The 16207-nt window shown below is 37.2% G+C and overlaps 1 protein-coding gene across 1 annotated transcript in view; it reads left to right on the top strand.

Moving 5' to 3' along the window:
- Positions 1–296: 296 nt before the first annotated feature.
- LOC126379723 (neurogenic locus Notch protein) overlaps positions 297–16207 on the top strand; it is a 189921-nt gene continuing 174010 nt past the window's right edge. The window contains exon 1 of the mRNA XM_050028541.1: positions 297–614. Within this exon, the coding sequence (XP_049884498.1) occupies positions 518–614 (97 nt within the window). The 5' untranslated portion in view covers positions 297–517. The remainder of the gene's footprint in view (positions 615–16207) is intronic.

Below are 16207 nucleotides of genomic sequence, written 5' to 3'. Positions count from 1 at the left end.
AGCGATGTTGAATCGCTTGATTTCTCCATTGAATCAAACATTCCTCCGCGTGCCCTTACATGTGTGAGTGACTGGCTTCCCACGTGATAATACCATAAATTCACAAATTCATGACTGAAATATTATAAAAGTATTAATATTAGGAAGAAATATCAACAAATTATGAAATAAATACTCTTAGATTACAAAATAGGGGTGGTTACAAGCTGCGCGCACGCACACATCGACAGCGGCGGCCATTTTGATTTACCGTACGCTGTGTATTTATGAACAAAGCCGTCAGATGCGAGCGGACCGCGGCTGCGCATGATCCTACCGGGCTTAACGTTTATTTCGAACGTGTTTTACCGCTAAAATGCATATTTCAACCCAAAATTCGACGTAACAACAGTTCAAAAACAAAATGAAGTGTCAGTTCTTACATTTAGTTCCGTGAGTGTTGATATTTGAGTGGTTAAACGACATCGCAGAAGTAAAACAAATGTGTGTGATTCATGTGTGAATGTAGTGCTTCAAAATGTGGTCGAGAAACTTTATACCGGATTATGGGATTAAGTTGCTGTCCTGTTATCTCGTGATCGCGACCCTGGCAGCCAGGATCCATGGTGTCGATGGTGAGTGATAGTTTTTTTAGTTTCCTGTAGTTATGAGGAATCGTCGAGCTTATATGAAAGCGCGGTCTGCACGGCGATGCGACCAAGTAAAGGTGGTTGTATAAGCTACGGAGCTTTGCGTTTACCGGTGTGCCAGCGCAACCGGTCGGTTAGCACCTTGGTTCTCACAGTTTATACCTTGTGAAACGAGTCGTTTTAAAAACTGGAGTGAAGTCAACGCATCGCATTTTTCAATGTTTTTTAATTGTGTCGCGTTTGTTGATGTTCGCACTGGCCCGCGCGTAGAACCCGAGACCATTTGGCTGTGACACCACATTGCCAATCGCTGTACTACGATACATTAGTCTATAACATAATTTAGCTTACGTAAAAACTAGTTTTAAAATAGCCATATTCTTGTATGTTATTTATGCTTCCTGGTGAATATGTAGGTATTCATACAAATCTGCTAACTTAGTCCTTCAGCTATCATTCTGGTTTTTTCAATCCCAATATAGGTACCTACCTAACTATTTTGTATTACTTTCGCCTTGTAATTGGAAAGATAGTTCCTATCTTTTTTATATAGGTACATTGATTTAATTAGACATGACTGTAGATTATGAATTAAGTAGGTAATATGTAGTTACACTTTGAATCGTCATTTTTTACATAACGAACGTCTCATCCGCCTAAAACTACTGCAACTTCTCATAACCTGTAGAGCCGTAGATAATCTAGTCTAATTGTAGTCTTTACCAGAAAAAGCTAATTTCTTAGCTTCATTCGTCGTAGAAATGGCCAGCAATTAGCGCCATCCGTCAGTCATTATCTTCTTTTATGTCAGTTATAATCTTTCGCTAATTTGCTATAACAAAACGGCTTCGTGAGATACTTTTAATACTTCATTTAGATGTTGTTTAGTTTCATAGACTTTTGAATTCAGGTGTCAAAAGCTAAAACTCCAGCAGGTACCAGATTTGCACCAATGAGTTTCACTGTTGGCTCGAGCGTTATAGACGGCGATACGGCTCACCATATATCACGTTGGTTTTACAGAAAGCTGGCTACATACCCGAAGCTAAAACATCAAGGAAGTAATTCATAGTTCCTCTTGTCAGTGCTATTTCTCTCCTCAATAAATAAAGTTACAAAAATAAACACGTTTAAGTCGAGCAGCCTTAACATTTCAATTTAGAATGGAGACAGAAACGCTAGATCAAAAGATAAGGAGCATAGTTTAATTCCATACGTAGCCCTCACGATGTGTTCAGTTGAATCCAGCTAGGTGAATACCAAACAGACATTGGGTAGTTAACATTCGATGCATCAACACACGATTTCTGTGCTCGGGACTATGACGGAGCCTTTAGCATATTGATCAACTTCGCCCATTTTGTGCCGTTTTAGAGAAACACAAATCCCGACTAAGGGAAAGTAGTGCCAGAGGTTGTAAGCCGTATTCAAAGCGAGTCTAACGTTGGAATTGTCGTCTTTAATATGTTACACGTGATCCTCTCGATGGTAATACGTAAATTTTTCAAATTTTATTGCCATTGCGCACCTGTGTCGACTTTAGATAGCGGGTTTTTCTCATCGACTGTTTTGTATACTAGTTATTTATCAAGAAAGTTATGTTAGGTCGTCCAATGTCTTATTTTTAGGTCTGATTATTTTCAGACCTCGATTTTTTTTATCAAATTTGACGTTAGGTGCTACAAATAGTTCATCTTATACAGTTTATCACGTACTTACTTTATACCTATCTATCTTGAAGCTTTGTGTTAAAGGTGGCTGCGAATTGTCAATTGTCGTTTGGTTACTCGTGCCTCTTCCACCAGTTCCACTCCACCAGGGATTGCGGGCGTGATATTAGCTGTCCCTTTTCTTAAATGACACCTTATCATCTTATCAATTAGTAAGTTTGAAGTTCTTAAAACTAAACTGACCAGTCCACTTTACAACATTGCTATTTGCTCTAAAGCTCAAATATTGTATGAAACCGTAAGCGGTTTCCGTTTTCATCAACATACTCCTCAAGTCTGTCTTTGTTTTCAAGCATTACTTAAGATAAGATTGTGTTACTTAGAACCGTGCTTAGTTGTCTTCCAAGAAACTTATATTGTCATTTGAATCTTTGTTCAAAGTCATTAAGCAATTTTTATAAGTTTCAAGTAAGTGTAATGTGATCTTTGCATTCATTGTCGTGTTTAAAGAATTCTGCATACTTGTGTATTTGATTTGTAGACGTTTCTTCGTAAGTTTTTATTGTGCTAATTTTGATTTTTTATTAAGCTAATGTGGATATCTGTTATTCGAGCATCATCAGGGTACATCTCAACAGGGGATAAAAGGATTAGAAGAAGAAGAAGAATTTTGAATGTTGGAAGGTCAGACAGGCAGTTCTGTAAAAAACACACACTTGCCAAATATTCAGGTTAGGCAAGCACAGGATAACGCTAGGGGAGGAAATGTCTTAACTTTAATCATATTTGAATACTTTCTAGCCAGTCTGATCTTCATAAATGTTTTTAATTACCGACTACAGCTATATTTTCTCATAAACAATAACCATCTTCATCTTTCTCTGTACCATTTTTAATCTAGACCGCTATTCAATTATCGCGTTTAATAAAAATGTGGCTACCTGAACAAGAATTGTGTAAAGTACCATATGGCGACCAATTTACGAACCTGCCCAATGAAGTTATAACTGGCTGAAAGATGTCCAATTGTGTCCAGCAGTGGAAATGCAGATGCAGTGTTGTGCAAACACGTCTGATAGTCCAGTTTTATAAACAATCGCAATTAAAGACCAATTGTCTGTTGTCCGGCAAGTGGCGTCCACACTTCTAAATGTCACCGACACAGCTCAGCGAGTGTGCGCTAGTAAAACTTGATATTAAAAGACTAGCAACTCTTGTAGCGTAGTAAACTTTTTAGCTTTTTATCGCAGTGGAAAATCTCGTCGTGCAATATTTACCACATTATGCATTACAGAGGTCTGGAGATATTTTCTAAGAGTTTCATGTTCATAATCCTTACTTTAGTCTGACCTTTCAAGTATTTTTTTTCTCTTATTCTTATACGACTTAATACTAATGTCTTGTGAACTCTCAAGCGCTAAGTAACATATCCGTTCTTATGCATGTTTGCGTAAATCGTATCGTCGGCTAGGAGTTTAAGACTCAATTTGAACGAAAATTTTAACATATCTCTTGCGTTTTAGTAACTCTTATGTTTCTTTCACATAAAGTTATACTGCCGCATTTTCTCTATCAAGCGCCAATTCTTGAACTTCTTTATAAATTACGACATTCTCCTTCTCTTTCTTTCCAAAGCATTATGTGAAATAAGTTCGATGCTTACTCTGTCTCCTCTTATTTGCCCCAATCTACTGAATCCGTCTTCGGAGGTCACCGCCCAGCCATATAAATCTCAACTAAAGCACTACTTACAATTGGCAATTTCGCACTTAAATCTACATCTGCGTCATCAAGAGTTCTTCAACCGTATCACAACGAGACAAGGAGCCAATTTGCATAACACAATGGCAATATAATCCTTGTTTTGCTTTCATTCAATCGAGAACACAACAAGAAATTGTTCTTAGAACTGGTCACATTCATTTGCAACGTTGAATCTCTGAGAAATGTTGAATGTGGATTTGATAACCTTTATGGATCTTGCAGTTATCAATATAATATATGGCTGCACGTGTTAAGCTAGTTTGTATAATTCTCGTGGGAGATCTGTTTAAGACGTCTGTGGTGATGTAAAAATTATCTACTACACTATACAATTTAGCTGCAATTTATTGCTGTTTAGCAATAAGGACGCCTATTGTGCTTATGTTTTATTCGTATGTTTATGTCCTTTGTATATGTTGTTGTGCAATAAAGTATTATTGATTGATTGAATTTTGTGGCACTAAAAATAAGTATGTGCTTTCACCATGATAATTATGATTATTAATATTATCATCGTCTACCTATTCTCTAACCTGTTCGTTGTTTAGTCTCGTAATATGCATCAAAGCAAGTAGTAAAGGGTATATTACGAGATTTGTTAGGGAACAACAGGTAAAATTGTCAGTTTCAACGAAGTTCCGGCATTACTGATACCCGCAAAGATGAATAAATTAAGTACTTGCCTTTACGGGAGCGTTTACGTTATCTATCACTCAATTACACCTACCTTTGCCTTTTGAAATAGTAATTTATCAAATCTGATCAATACCAAATAGAGGGGAATTAATCGAGACACTAAACTTCCATATAGGAATATACTGGCCACACAGCACGCAGCTATCGAAAATGTTTTGCTAAACATTTGACCATTTCTGTCTGCATGACGTCCATGGACTAAATAATCTTTTATGGACATTTACCTACTTTTATTTTTGTTTAGTATTTCAATCAATGGGACCTTAAGTTTGTGTATTTAATGCCTTTATTTTTATTGCTCACTCAAAAGGGCTTTCAAAATATGAATTTTACATTTATATTTTTTGTTTTTCCCTTCGGGTTTGAAGGTCAGACAGCATTTCAATCGGACCTGTCAAATAGGTTAGGTAAGCGGACCCCGTGAAAATTAGGATAAAATTAAGAAAATGATGATATTGATTTTATATTTTTAAGAAAAGAAATCAATGGTTCAAAATTAAAAAAATCTATTAATGGTTCCTAATTTACAGACCATGTTTACATAGTTGCACCACGACAAGCAAGGTAACTTTATTAAGGCTAAAATACACAAGATTGGTTGATGATACAACGAGTAAGAACTTTATTAGGGTTAAAAATATACGTAGATGCAAAAATACTCAACAATCTTGTTATTAAAAAAATCAACATTCTTCTCGTTTATATTGTTTTACAACTAAAACTCAGCGATTTTTATGGTGAAACTTAATTGAATAATAAACTTCTCTTTATGCGGAATAGCTCAATGCACTCAAAATTCCGAGGCAAGATTTAAGACTTAACTGCTTCAATATCCGTTATGACTATCTTGTTAGCGCTTTGTTTTGAACAAACATAATGATTGTGTTTCACCATTTTGCAAAGAGTATGTGAAATTACGTCATTATCCTTCTCAAAAGCTTCAAAAGCTACCTGTTGTTTACTTTTATGTAGCGAACCGTAGACAGCTAATGTTATGGTTACTTACCTCTTCAGTTATTTACTTGTCTGAAACCTGTAATGCTTCAAATCGTAAAATGAGTTAACTGGCTTCCTCTTATGTCGAGCTTCTTTTGTTTGCTTTGTCGAAACGAAATAGATTTTACTTGAAATAGGGTTACAATGTTAGTTTAGTATTATTCTCAGTTCTATGTGAAAATTGTTTATATGAGTTGCTTTTGTAAAAACAATTACTGCTCTCATAATCTCTTCATCATAAGACTGGGACATACGAGTAACAATAATAGCTTTTTGTCACGATGTATTTTTTAGACAGTAATATGTATTCATTTTATGAGATCGCATTGTAATCTTGGGATGTTTCTATTTATTAAATTGCTTAATTTTTCTAGACTTAAATATGTTTTGAAGGTTCCCTAATTTATCAGTTTCAACATCCTCATCCCGTTTTTCACAGGGTTCGCTTGTCTAACCTGAAAATTTGAAGCGACTGCCTGTATGGCCTTCCAACCCGTGAAGGGAAAACCAGCCCAATACGGGTTAGGTCACTTACCCCCGAAATACAAATATATAATATTGGTCGATTATATTACATACTTACTATTTTTACTAAAAAATAAGTATCTGTAATAAGAGGCTCTGTAGTCCTCAAAAGTCCTTATTTATATTATATTGCCTTTACAATATTTCGTTGCAGTGCCATTTGGTCCCACGATTTTTACTCTTAAGGTGGACACTTTTTGCACTTAAAGCGTTCTTATTATGTCGTCTTGTGTTGAGTTCGTGGTTTCTACATCACCACACTACTTACCGGCTTCCCTGCGTTGATCCTAATAAGAAACTCTATCATTGTATGCGGGAACATTATGTAAAAGTATTGTTTTGAGTTTTTTTACAACACCACCGACAGAGACGCGCATTTTATTACACATTCGCCACAGTATTGTCTGGGAAACTTTAGGTTCACATGCGAAAGTTTATCTATTGTGTTTTTGTTTATTAGGTAAGTCGTTATTGCAATTTGAAGAGAATAAGAAGGGATACAATGGATGGTATTGACGGTTTGTTGATTGCCTGCTTGCGTGATTGTGCTGATCATATAGTTAGATGTACCTAACTTGTCTATTTGTTATATCAATCGCTGAGAATATTGTCACTGCCCTGTGCTACATCGGTTTACTTCTCAGACGGGTAGCGCCTGTACGAACCCTTGTACTGGTCTTGCACCAATACAGTTTTCACTGACACAGTTGGCTTGATCATTATAGACGGCGATACGAGTCACCTCACCACCTATCACATTCCTCTGACAGAAAGCTCGGTGAAGTGTGGGTATACTTAGTACATCTTACGATGGATAACATAACATAACATAACAAATACTTTATTGCACAAACAGGAAAAAACAAAATACAAAACAAAAGAGAAATAGAATTAGTACAATAGGCGGCCTTATTGCTAAGTAGCAATCTCTTCCAGGCAACCTTTAAGTATAGGAGATATTGAATATTAGGTAATATAGCGGGATAGTGCAGCATGGGAATACTTGTGCATATAAAAATAAATACACTTTTGACTACATACATACATACATACATAAACTCACGCCCGTAATCCCTAATGGGGTGGGCAGAGCCACAAGTAATCAAAGACAACTTGCAGCCACTGTTGATACGAATTCCAAAGATGGATATGATGAACCTTATGGTGATAAGGGATCAGCCTATCGCCCATAACATTAGTCCATCATGTTAGAGGACACAATCCCACACACAATACACACATACACAAACACACACACAAACTACATAAACATAAACATAAACTACATAATAATAATACACATAATTATAATTGTTATAATAAATGAATATCACTACTTAAACTACTACATATACTATGGAAGAAAAGGAGCAGATAGATTATGAAGATGAAGAGGCAATAGAGGTAAGGAAATGAGCCTTGACTTGCATGTACCTCTGACTACCCCAATTGAGATATAGCCGTGAGCTTATGTCTTAGTTTGCAGCGCGCATCATCTAGGATGGTCACGCCACCAACTTAATGCAATGCAGTTGTATAAACGCTATTATCTGGTGTCTTATTGTTTGCACAATCAACAAGACGCAGTGACAGCTGCATACATTTTGTTGGTGATGCGACTGTGGTGGCGTCAAAGTTGTGTCCAAGTGAGATATGACCCTTAAGGTTAAACTTTACACGATATCGCCATCAGCAATGAACACTAGATTTTAGTGATTTTTCCTTATTCTTTTGTCATGCTGCAAAGATTATTTTTTAACGGAAAATATGACGGATGACAAAGCAAAATAAACGAAGAAATCCTTACCAGAAATCACGATAGAAACCTGCTAAGAAACATCAACCCTTTGCCTATGGCATTAGTCTCATAGCAAGCACCCCTAGCTGCCAAAATTGCCACTGAATCGCTCGTCCCCTCTTGGCATTCGAGCTCATACGTTACAAAACCAACTTCTAACCAACCCAACGAGGTGAGTCCCTATCGCTGGAACCTGTCTGACATCCGTGGGGTCTATGTTTGGACAGGGTATGCCCTGTTTACTGAGCAAACAACTCCACGTCGCTTCGAGATAACTGCAACGCTTACAAGTGATGTAACGAACCACGTTTTCGAAGTAACTGAAAAACTCGTGCATTTTGTTGTAGATGGAGTTGTACAGGAGTAATTATTGGGATTAAAATGACGATAAATACTCTATTACTCAGCGTGGATTATACAGTTTTTTTAATTATCATGGATAAACTTGTTGAAGGTCAATTTAACATTTTTGAATCTAAGTCATTTCGCAAGGCGTTGTGTTTGAAGAGAAGTTTATTGTGATGAATGTACCAAAGACCCTAATTGGGAATATAATTTAATTATCAGCTTATGTTGGTGTAATGATAATATTAATAATAAATATTAGATTAGAACGAACGGAATCGACCTAAAGTTGTCTTTTATAAACAGAATGCATGATTCGGGGAGGGATAATAGCACTTACACATAAAAAAAGCATTAAATACATTATATTAATATCCACACTGCGACAATGTGACCTACTATAAATACATAATGTGACCTACTATACAAACATGAGGAGCTCGGTGGCGCAGCGGTAAACGCGCTCGGTCTGCGATTGTTGAAGTTAAGCAACTTTCGCAAAGGCCGGTCATAGGATGGGTGACCACAAAAAAAAAAGTTGGTCCCGGCTGCATTAGCAGTCGTTAATATAAATCAATCCGCGCTGGGCCCGCGTGGTGGTTTAAGGCCCGATCTCCCTATCCATCCACAGGGAAGGCCCGTGCCCCAGCAGTGGGGACGTTAAAGGGCTGGTGATGATAAATACATAATATTTCTGTATATCTATTTTAATATAGTATTTTATTTATGTATTTTATGTCAGTAGGTAGTTGTTTCCTTTTTGTAAGTATTAATTTAATACAATATGTTGCACCGTCCCGCACCAAATTGTGGTAAATGTTTTCTTGCCACTGGTTGCCTGGAAGAAATTGTTGCTTAGCAATAACGCCGCCAGATTGTACTGTATCTTTCGTCCATGTGTGTATAACTTATTTTGTATGTTGTATGCAATAAAGTATATTTGTATTGTATTGTGAGAGTATAACGCCTTCCAGATCTGTTCCCAGTTGGAAGCAATTTGGCGATACTCGAAGGAATTGACTGAGCGGATATGCGGGTACTGAATGGGTGCTCAAATAGATCTTCAAACCTAGTTCTTAGCTGAATAGGACTTGACACTGCCAATCGTGAGTTACTTGCTGTCGGGCCTTTTGATGTCGAAATGAATCATGCGATTGTCAACGGTCTCCGTGGTCCGGTGGTTTGAGCGTTAGGCTCACGATCCGGGGGCCCGGGTTCAAATCCCGGTAGAGACATATCACAAACATCAGGCTGATCACCTGATTGTCCGAAAGTAAGATGATCCGTGCTTCGAAAGGCACGTTAAACCGTTGCTCCCGGCTACTATTTACCGATGTAAGTAGTCGTTACATGAGCCATGTCAGGGGCCTTTGGCGGCTCAATAATAACCCTGACAGCAGCGGGGGGTTGGTAATCCACCTCAAAACCCACACGATAGAAGAAGATGCGATTGTCGGACAGTATGTGTCAATAACTGGACTCGACAATATTACATACCAAATGGCGGTTGAAAATGTCTTACTCAGATTCTCTGAACTAGGACAAAACGATGATCTAACCATTAACGAATTGAGGTGAAGAATTAATCATTTCTACGACCATTTTTATCCCACAATCGGTACGAGTTAGTAAAAAACCACATTCAGTCTTCAGGAAATATAAAAAATGGTTGATTTTGCACTGTAATTAAATTTGAAATTCCTTTAGACATATTGATCAAATTACAAGTATTTTTCTGTTTAAATGTTACCCTAAAGATGATTCTAACTTTTAACGCCAAGAGATCTAGAAACCTACCCAAACCCTTTTCAAATCCAAAAGTACTGGTCCATGTTTACTTAGTATCGTGTGCATGCGCAAGTGGTTATCGGTCTGTCCGTCCGTCGTTTGCTTTAATAATAAGCCGAGCTGCGCCCGCGACGGTGTCACGAACACCAAACATCGCTTCGGGCGAAGTTTCAAAAACGAAAAAAGTGTTTAATATATGGCTCGCCCGAAGAATACCTTTTAAAGTTATGCATTAAAATGAATGGGAATCTGCTTTTAGGAAACAATGGATGTTGATTTTGTTTTGTTGCAATTGTTTTGTGTGACCATTATTGTTATTTAAATATTGCAACCTTTTCTCGCGAATGTATAAAGTATTGAATATTATTCGGGGCAATTAGTTTGTTTACTGAGTTAGGCTGCTAGGAGCCGTGGTAGCTCAGTTGGTAGAACGGTTGTCTCTCGCTTTGAGGCCCCAGGCTCCAGCAAAGGCCTAAACCAATGACTGTCGAATTTGTTTTCGAATTCATGTTTGGATCGTACATGATTATCACGTGCTCAGCGATGAAGGAAAACATCGCGAGGAAACCCACATACCCAAGAAATGCATTTTCGGAGGTGTGTGACCTAACCTGTATTCCTGGTTTTCCCTTCGCGGGTCTTCACCTTAAATACCGGGCCTATCAAATCTTCAGTTAGGGTAAGCGGACCCTGTGAAAAGCAGCATAATACTAGGGAGATGTGTTTGAGGAAGGCTGCTGTGGCAAAAGGTTGGTGTCCAATTTGGCAAATATTTGTTCCAAAAGCACATTAAATTCCTACTCTGCAGGACTGGGCTTCAAGATTTCGTCTGGCAACTTGTGGGTCTTGCTTCCAATGCCGGGCGTGAGCTGTGTTTGACAAACTCAGATGTCCAGTAAAACATGTATTGCTTAGGCCAAGTCACGTAAAGTCACACCTAGTTGTAGCCAACGTTTAACACCCAGCCGTCTTGTTCGTTTTACAAAGCCTTCTCTGTACTAAAAGTTTGTAAAAGTAAAGTGATAGCCGATGTTATGCCTCACAACGTACGACATTCACTTTACAAAATAGGAATTTACTTTACAAGGGCAGTGTTAAAGCGATTTATTACCTTCCTTCGCAATTCTTGCCTTTACGGTAAATGTTCTTGAAAAAAATGCTTGGTACTAAAACTGAAAAGGTTCTTGATCCCATATGCTGTTGCTGATTAAATCAAATGTGTCATTTCCCTCGGCAGGATAAACAAATAATGAACTTACTTATTTTTCAAATAGGAATATATTAAAGATATCCACTGTTCTGTGGTACCAATGAGTTATTAATTAATTTATCTTAAGTGCCGTTTCCACTAACACAGTTAGCTCGACCATTATAGATGGCGATGCGGCTCACCACCTATCACGGTGGTCTATTAAGAAGCTCTATGAGGTGTGGGCACATAATTCATCTTGCAATGGATGTACTTCTGGCTACTGGTACTAGCTGATGCTTATGTGTTAAGGTATCCACGTGAGAATCATCCGTGAAATTGATCCCTAAAGATTCCTTAACTTCACAATTTTAAAAGGTAATTGTTCCTTTTGTAAATAGATCACTATACGCTTGTTTAACCTTCTCCCCGGCTTTTAAACTGAAGGGTCACGGATTCGGTTCCTGCGTATCAAGTGTCCACGTCCTCTCCCACATTAACGAACTATCCAGCTGACCAACTCATTATATCGCTAACAATTTTGTCTTCAGTTTAATGTGGGTCTTATTTAGAAGTTCATAAGGAGCTTAAATCCGTTTCGGAAGTGAAGATTGAAGTTTGTTAGTGAGTGGATTTCTATTCTGCGTCTACGACTTAGATCCTTACTGAATCGAAATTGATAACAAAACGGTCAACTATTAGTTCGATTATTGATTGTACGTTACCTGCATTGTTGATTTAATTAATCCCTTTGTTCTGTCTTTGTTTAGTCTTCTGAAGGTGCCGCTGATTTGATTTGGTTTATTTGGTGCATATTAATTATAACATCGGGCTCAATACTAAACCTTGAGGCATACTTTTTATCAGACTGCGGCGAAGCAAAAACAAGGGTTATATGTTTGACCGCTATGTATGTATGTTTTTATTTGTAATAACAATCGCGTGATAGGTAAGTATTCTAGTGGAAGGCAAAGGTTAAATGGAATTTCTAGTAACACTAAATTCTGTTAAAAGGCTGACATAATTACCGATCATCTGAAACTAGGGTTGAATATTGTATATCTCCACTGGAAATCGAACCCGGGTCCTCTAGATTAAGACACCAACGCTCTAACCACTAGACCAAGGAGGTCTTATAAAATCGCGATACTTGTTACCACCGTTTTGTTAATTACTAATATCAATTTCAATTTAAGATCCTGTTTGTAACATTTACAAATGCCATCAATTTGCTTTAAGACGTTCACCGTCTGCCAGTCTGCCCCCATTTCTTTTGTAAAGTTATTTTTTAAACTGTCAAATTGTAAATTGCTAATACCTACCGGTCTAGACTTTTAATTACACTAAAGGCTCAAATGTGAAAGCTGTGTTATTATTAGTTTAAGATTTATCGTCGCAATATTCTGGGTCAGGTTTGGTAGTCTAACTCTGAGTTATACATTTGTAAGTCTGAGTTACGTACGTTTGTAAGTCTGAGTGCGGTACCTGCATTTTGTGTTTTAAGGTGTACTAGCTTATGCCCGCAGCTTCGCTTGCCTTAATGTACTAAAATTTAGCTTTCTAACTTGAAAGTCCCTCTTTGAAGATTTCCTCAAAAAAAAATGATGCTCGATTTTTTTGTTAGTCACAAATAGTCCGCATATAATTTTTAGCGTTCTACCTTGAAATTGCGGAACACTCCACTTACGTTTGTTATCTTGGATGGATAGTGACAACATTGAGCTACTCTTGGTGTGTGGTTATGACAGATTCCATCCCCATGACCCTTTACAGAGAGTCCATCATGTTGGAAAGAGCACACAATTATAAACTTTTCATTATCTCCCTAACATTATCCTTGCCTGTCTGACCCTCCAACCCGCAAATGGAAAACCAGCCCAATACAGGTTAGGTCACATAACTCCGAAAAATTAATTTTTCGGTAATGTGGGTGTTCCTTCACCGCTGAGCACGTGATAATCATTTATGATCCAAACATGAATTCGAAAACGAATTCGACACTCATTGGTTTCGGACTGTGGCAAGCGTTCTACCAACTGGGCTACAACACGCTAAAACTTCTCATCTTTTTATTTTTAACCTGTGGCATGTTATAATATAATTTAAAACTAGTAATTCAATTGTTTGGATTAAGCACAGATAACAATCTTGGCCAGCCATTGTTTGTGATTCGTGATGGATTAACTCAAGCATTGTCTTGATTGGGTCACAGAATCTGGAGGCTGGTAACTGTACTTAAATGTCACTTCATTGGCCTACCGATTGATTAATCTTCTTATCTTATTGGTTGTAAATTAATTGTTGATAAAACTTACTACTGGGGGCTTAAAAAGGCCACACCAAAGCGATTAATCTAAAAAGCTATTTGACATATATTTGCATTGCGCACTTACTTTTATATGCTTTTTTTGTATTGATTTTTTTTGTCTGAATCTTCCTCCAAAGTTTCCGTTACGGTGTCACTAACACCCAACGTACTTGTACAGTCATGAGCAATATAATATACCCACTTTAGGACACTGTCGCACTAACATATTTGACATTTAGTGAGACTTACAGTTCAATTTGTCAAAAAAGTTAATGTGACATGGTACGGGTACGAATTTCCTTTCGGAAAATTCATGATTTTTTTAGTGATTTTTAAATGATTTTCATTTACATACTTTTGTAACCAAATGAAATCTGTCATTTTAGGATTACATTCCACCAACTAAATACACTGCTAGATTATGGTTTCTCACAGTCTACCTCTGCTGTCATTAACGGATATAGTGTTGCCATAATTACTACGCGACCAACAACTTAGATTGATTATATTAAAATTGATATAGTATTACTACTAGATACTAGGTTACAAGTTACAAGCCTACCATAATCGATCACAGTCAACTCTTACTTGATGTTGCCTGTTGACAATTGCAACATAAAAATACCTTTTAAAAAAAAGGTTATAAAAAATATTCATTCTTTACTATTTTTAAATTAATTTTGTATTCATCGAACTTCTCTTATTGTCGGACGTGTTTGTAACGTTTGTAATTATCTACTTAAACCGAATTATATACGAAGTGGCAAAACAATCAGCGTTTCCTTTAATACAGTTTGCGAGTGGTGAAATAATCAATCCACACACATTTTAACATTGCCTAGAAACTTAAAATCGCACGCGACTTCGTCTGGCTGGACATCTGTTTAAAGTAAAACTTTCATTCCTATTATTATTCACATTTAAGATTGCATATTGACGCAGTGTGTGTAAGTACTAGCATAGAATAAGGAATAATACTATGTATAGAACGGCAACTCTTCGCTCCCCACCAGCGGCTGAGTAAGATTCACCTCACCTCCCCTCGGTCTTACTTTAGTCTTCAATCGTACGGGTGTCAGATGTCACACACACGGATGCGCGTGTACGATAACGTCAATGTGTAGTGTCAGTAAAACGAGGTTGTTTGTTTAAACAAACAAACTTTAAATGATTACTTGCATGCCTTTCACATAGATAGTAGTAATAATTCAAAAAAAGAAACAGGTTTTTAATCAAAAACATTTCAGTTTTTTAATATTTTTTTTTACCTCACAGGAAAAAGGACTTTTAATACTTAGTCGCCTAAATTTTTTTAACGTTAATGCCATTGCAGGGAATAATTCCTTTTTTACATGGTGCACAATTGTCATGGGTAATAGGCTGATCCCTTGTCACCATAAGGTTCATCATACCCATCTTCGGACTTTGTATCAACAGTGGCTGCAATTTGTCCCTGATTACCTGTGGTTTTTCGACGCACTGACTTATACTTACACAGCTTTATACTATAAAATAATCTATTACTTACTGCCTTATTAAAACACTGACGGCAATGCAAATCCGACCAAGTTGTCAGTCCACAGACCATGAGTAATTTACCTGACACCGCTTTAATACTGAACAGTCATGGTACTGTTACACAGTTATTATAAAATATTTCTGAACATTATTAAACATACAACATAAGCTCAAACAATCAAAATTCAAAAATATTTATTTTTCAAAATTGGTTTAGAAAGTTAGCGCTTTTTGAACGTCAAAAAAATTAAATAACATATTGGTGCTAATTCCTGTAAATACCATCTAATTTTATTTTAAGTCATATCTGTCATTTTCTTATCCGCCGAAAAGGAAAGGGACGGGTAATCGACAATCATAAAATTTATGGAACACACGTCAATTTTAAGCACAAATCTAAACCAACCGTCTAAAAATTTTACATCAGTCAATAACCCGACACAGGTAAGTAGACAACACGTCAAACGGATTGCATACCAGCGACATACCTTTTTGATTCGCCCGGGTTATTCATTCATTTACTCATTCTTCCTAAAATTAAGAGCTGTGAATCATCCGTCCCTTTCCTTTTCGACGGATATGAAAAAGACGGAAATAACTTAAAATAAAATTAGGCGGTGTCTGCAGGAATCGGGGCCATTATGTAACTAGCTGTAAAACTACTACCACATCGGAATCTGTAACGCTGAGGGAAAGACGTGGCCAGAAAACCTCCCAGCACAGGGCCATAGTCCTACTGTTTCATGTTTTCCTTTCTTCCTCAGGACTATATCCCATTGGGGTAGTCAGAGGTACATTCTTTCGCAGGATGAACTAAATACCCACACCTCAACGAGCTTTCTGTTAGACCAGTGATAGATGGTGAGCCGTATCGCCGTCTATAATGGTCGAGCCAACTGTGTTAGTGAAAACTGCACTTAAGATAAATTAATAACTCATTGGTGCAAGCGCGGCTATTGAACATTAGCGAATATTATTATA

Source organism: Pectinophora gossypiella, chromosome 3, assembly GCF_024362695.1.
Source record: "Pectinophora gossypiella chromosome 3, ilPecGoss1.1, whole genome shotgun sequence".
NCBI classification, from domain to species: domain Eukaryota; kingdom Metazoa; phylum Arthropoda; class Insecta; order Lepidoptera; family Gelechiidae; genus Pectinophora; species Pectinophora gossypiella.
The sequence above is the reverse complement of the archived record's forward strand: the minus strand, read 5'-3'. Positions and strand labels throughout refer to the sequence as shown.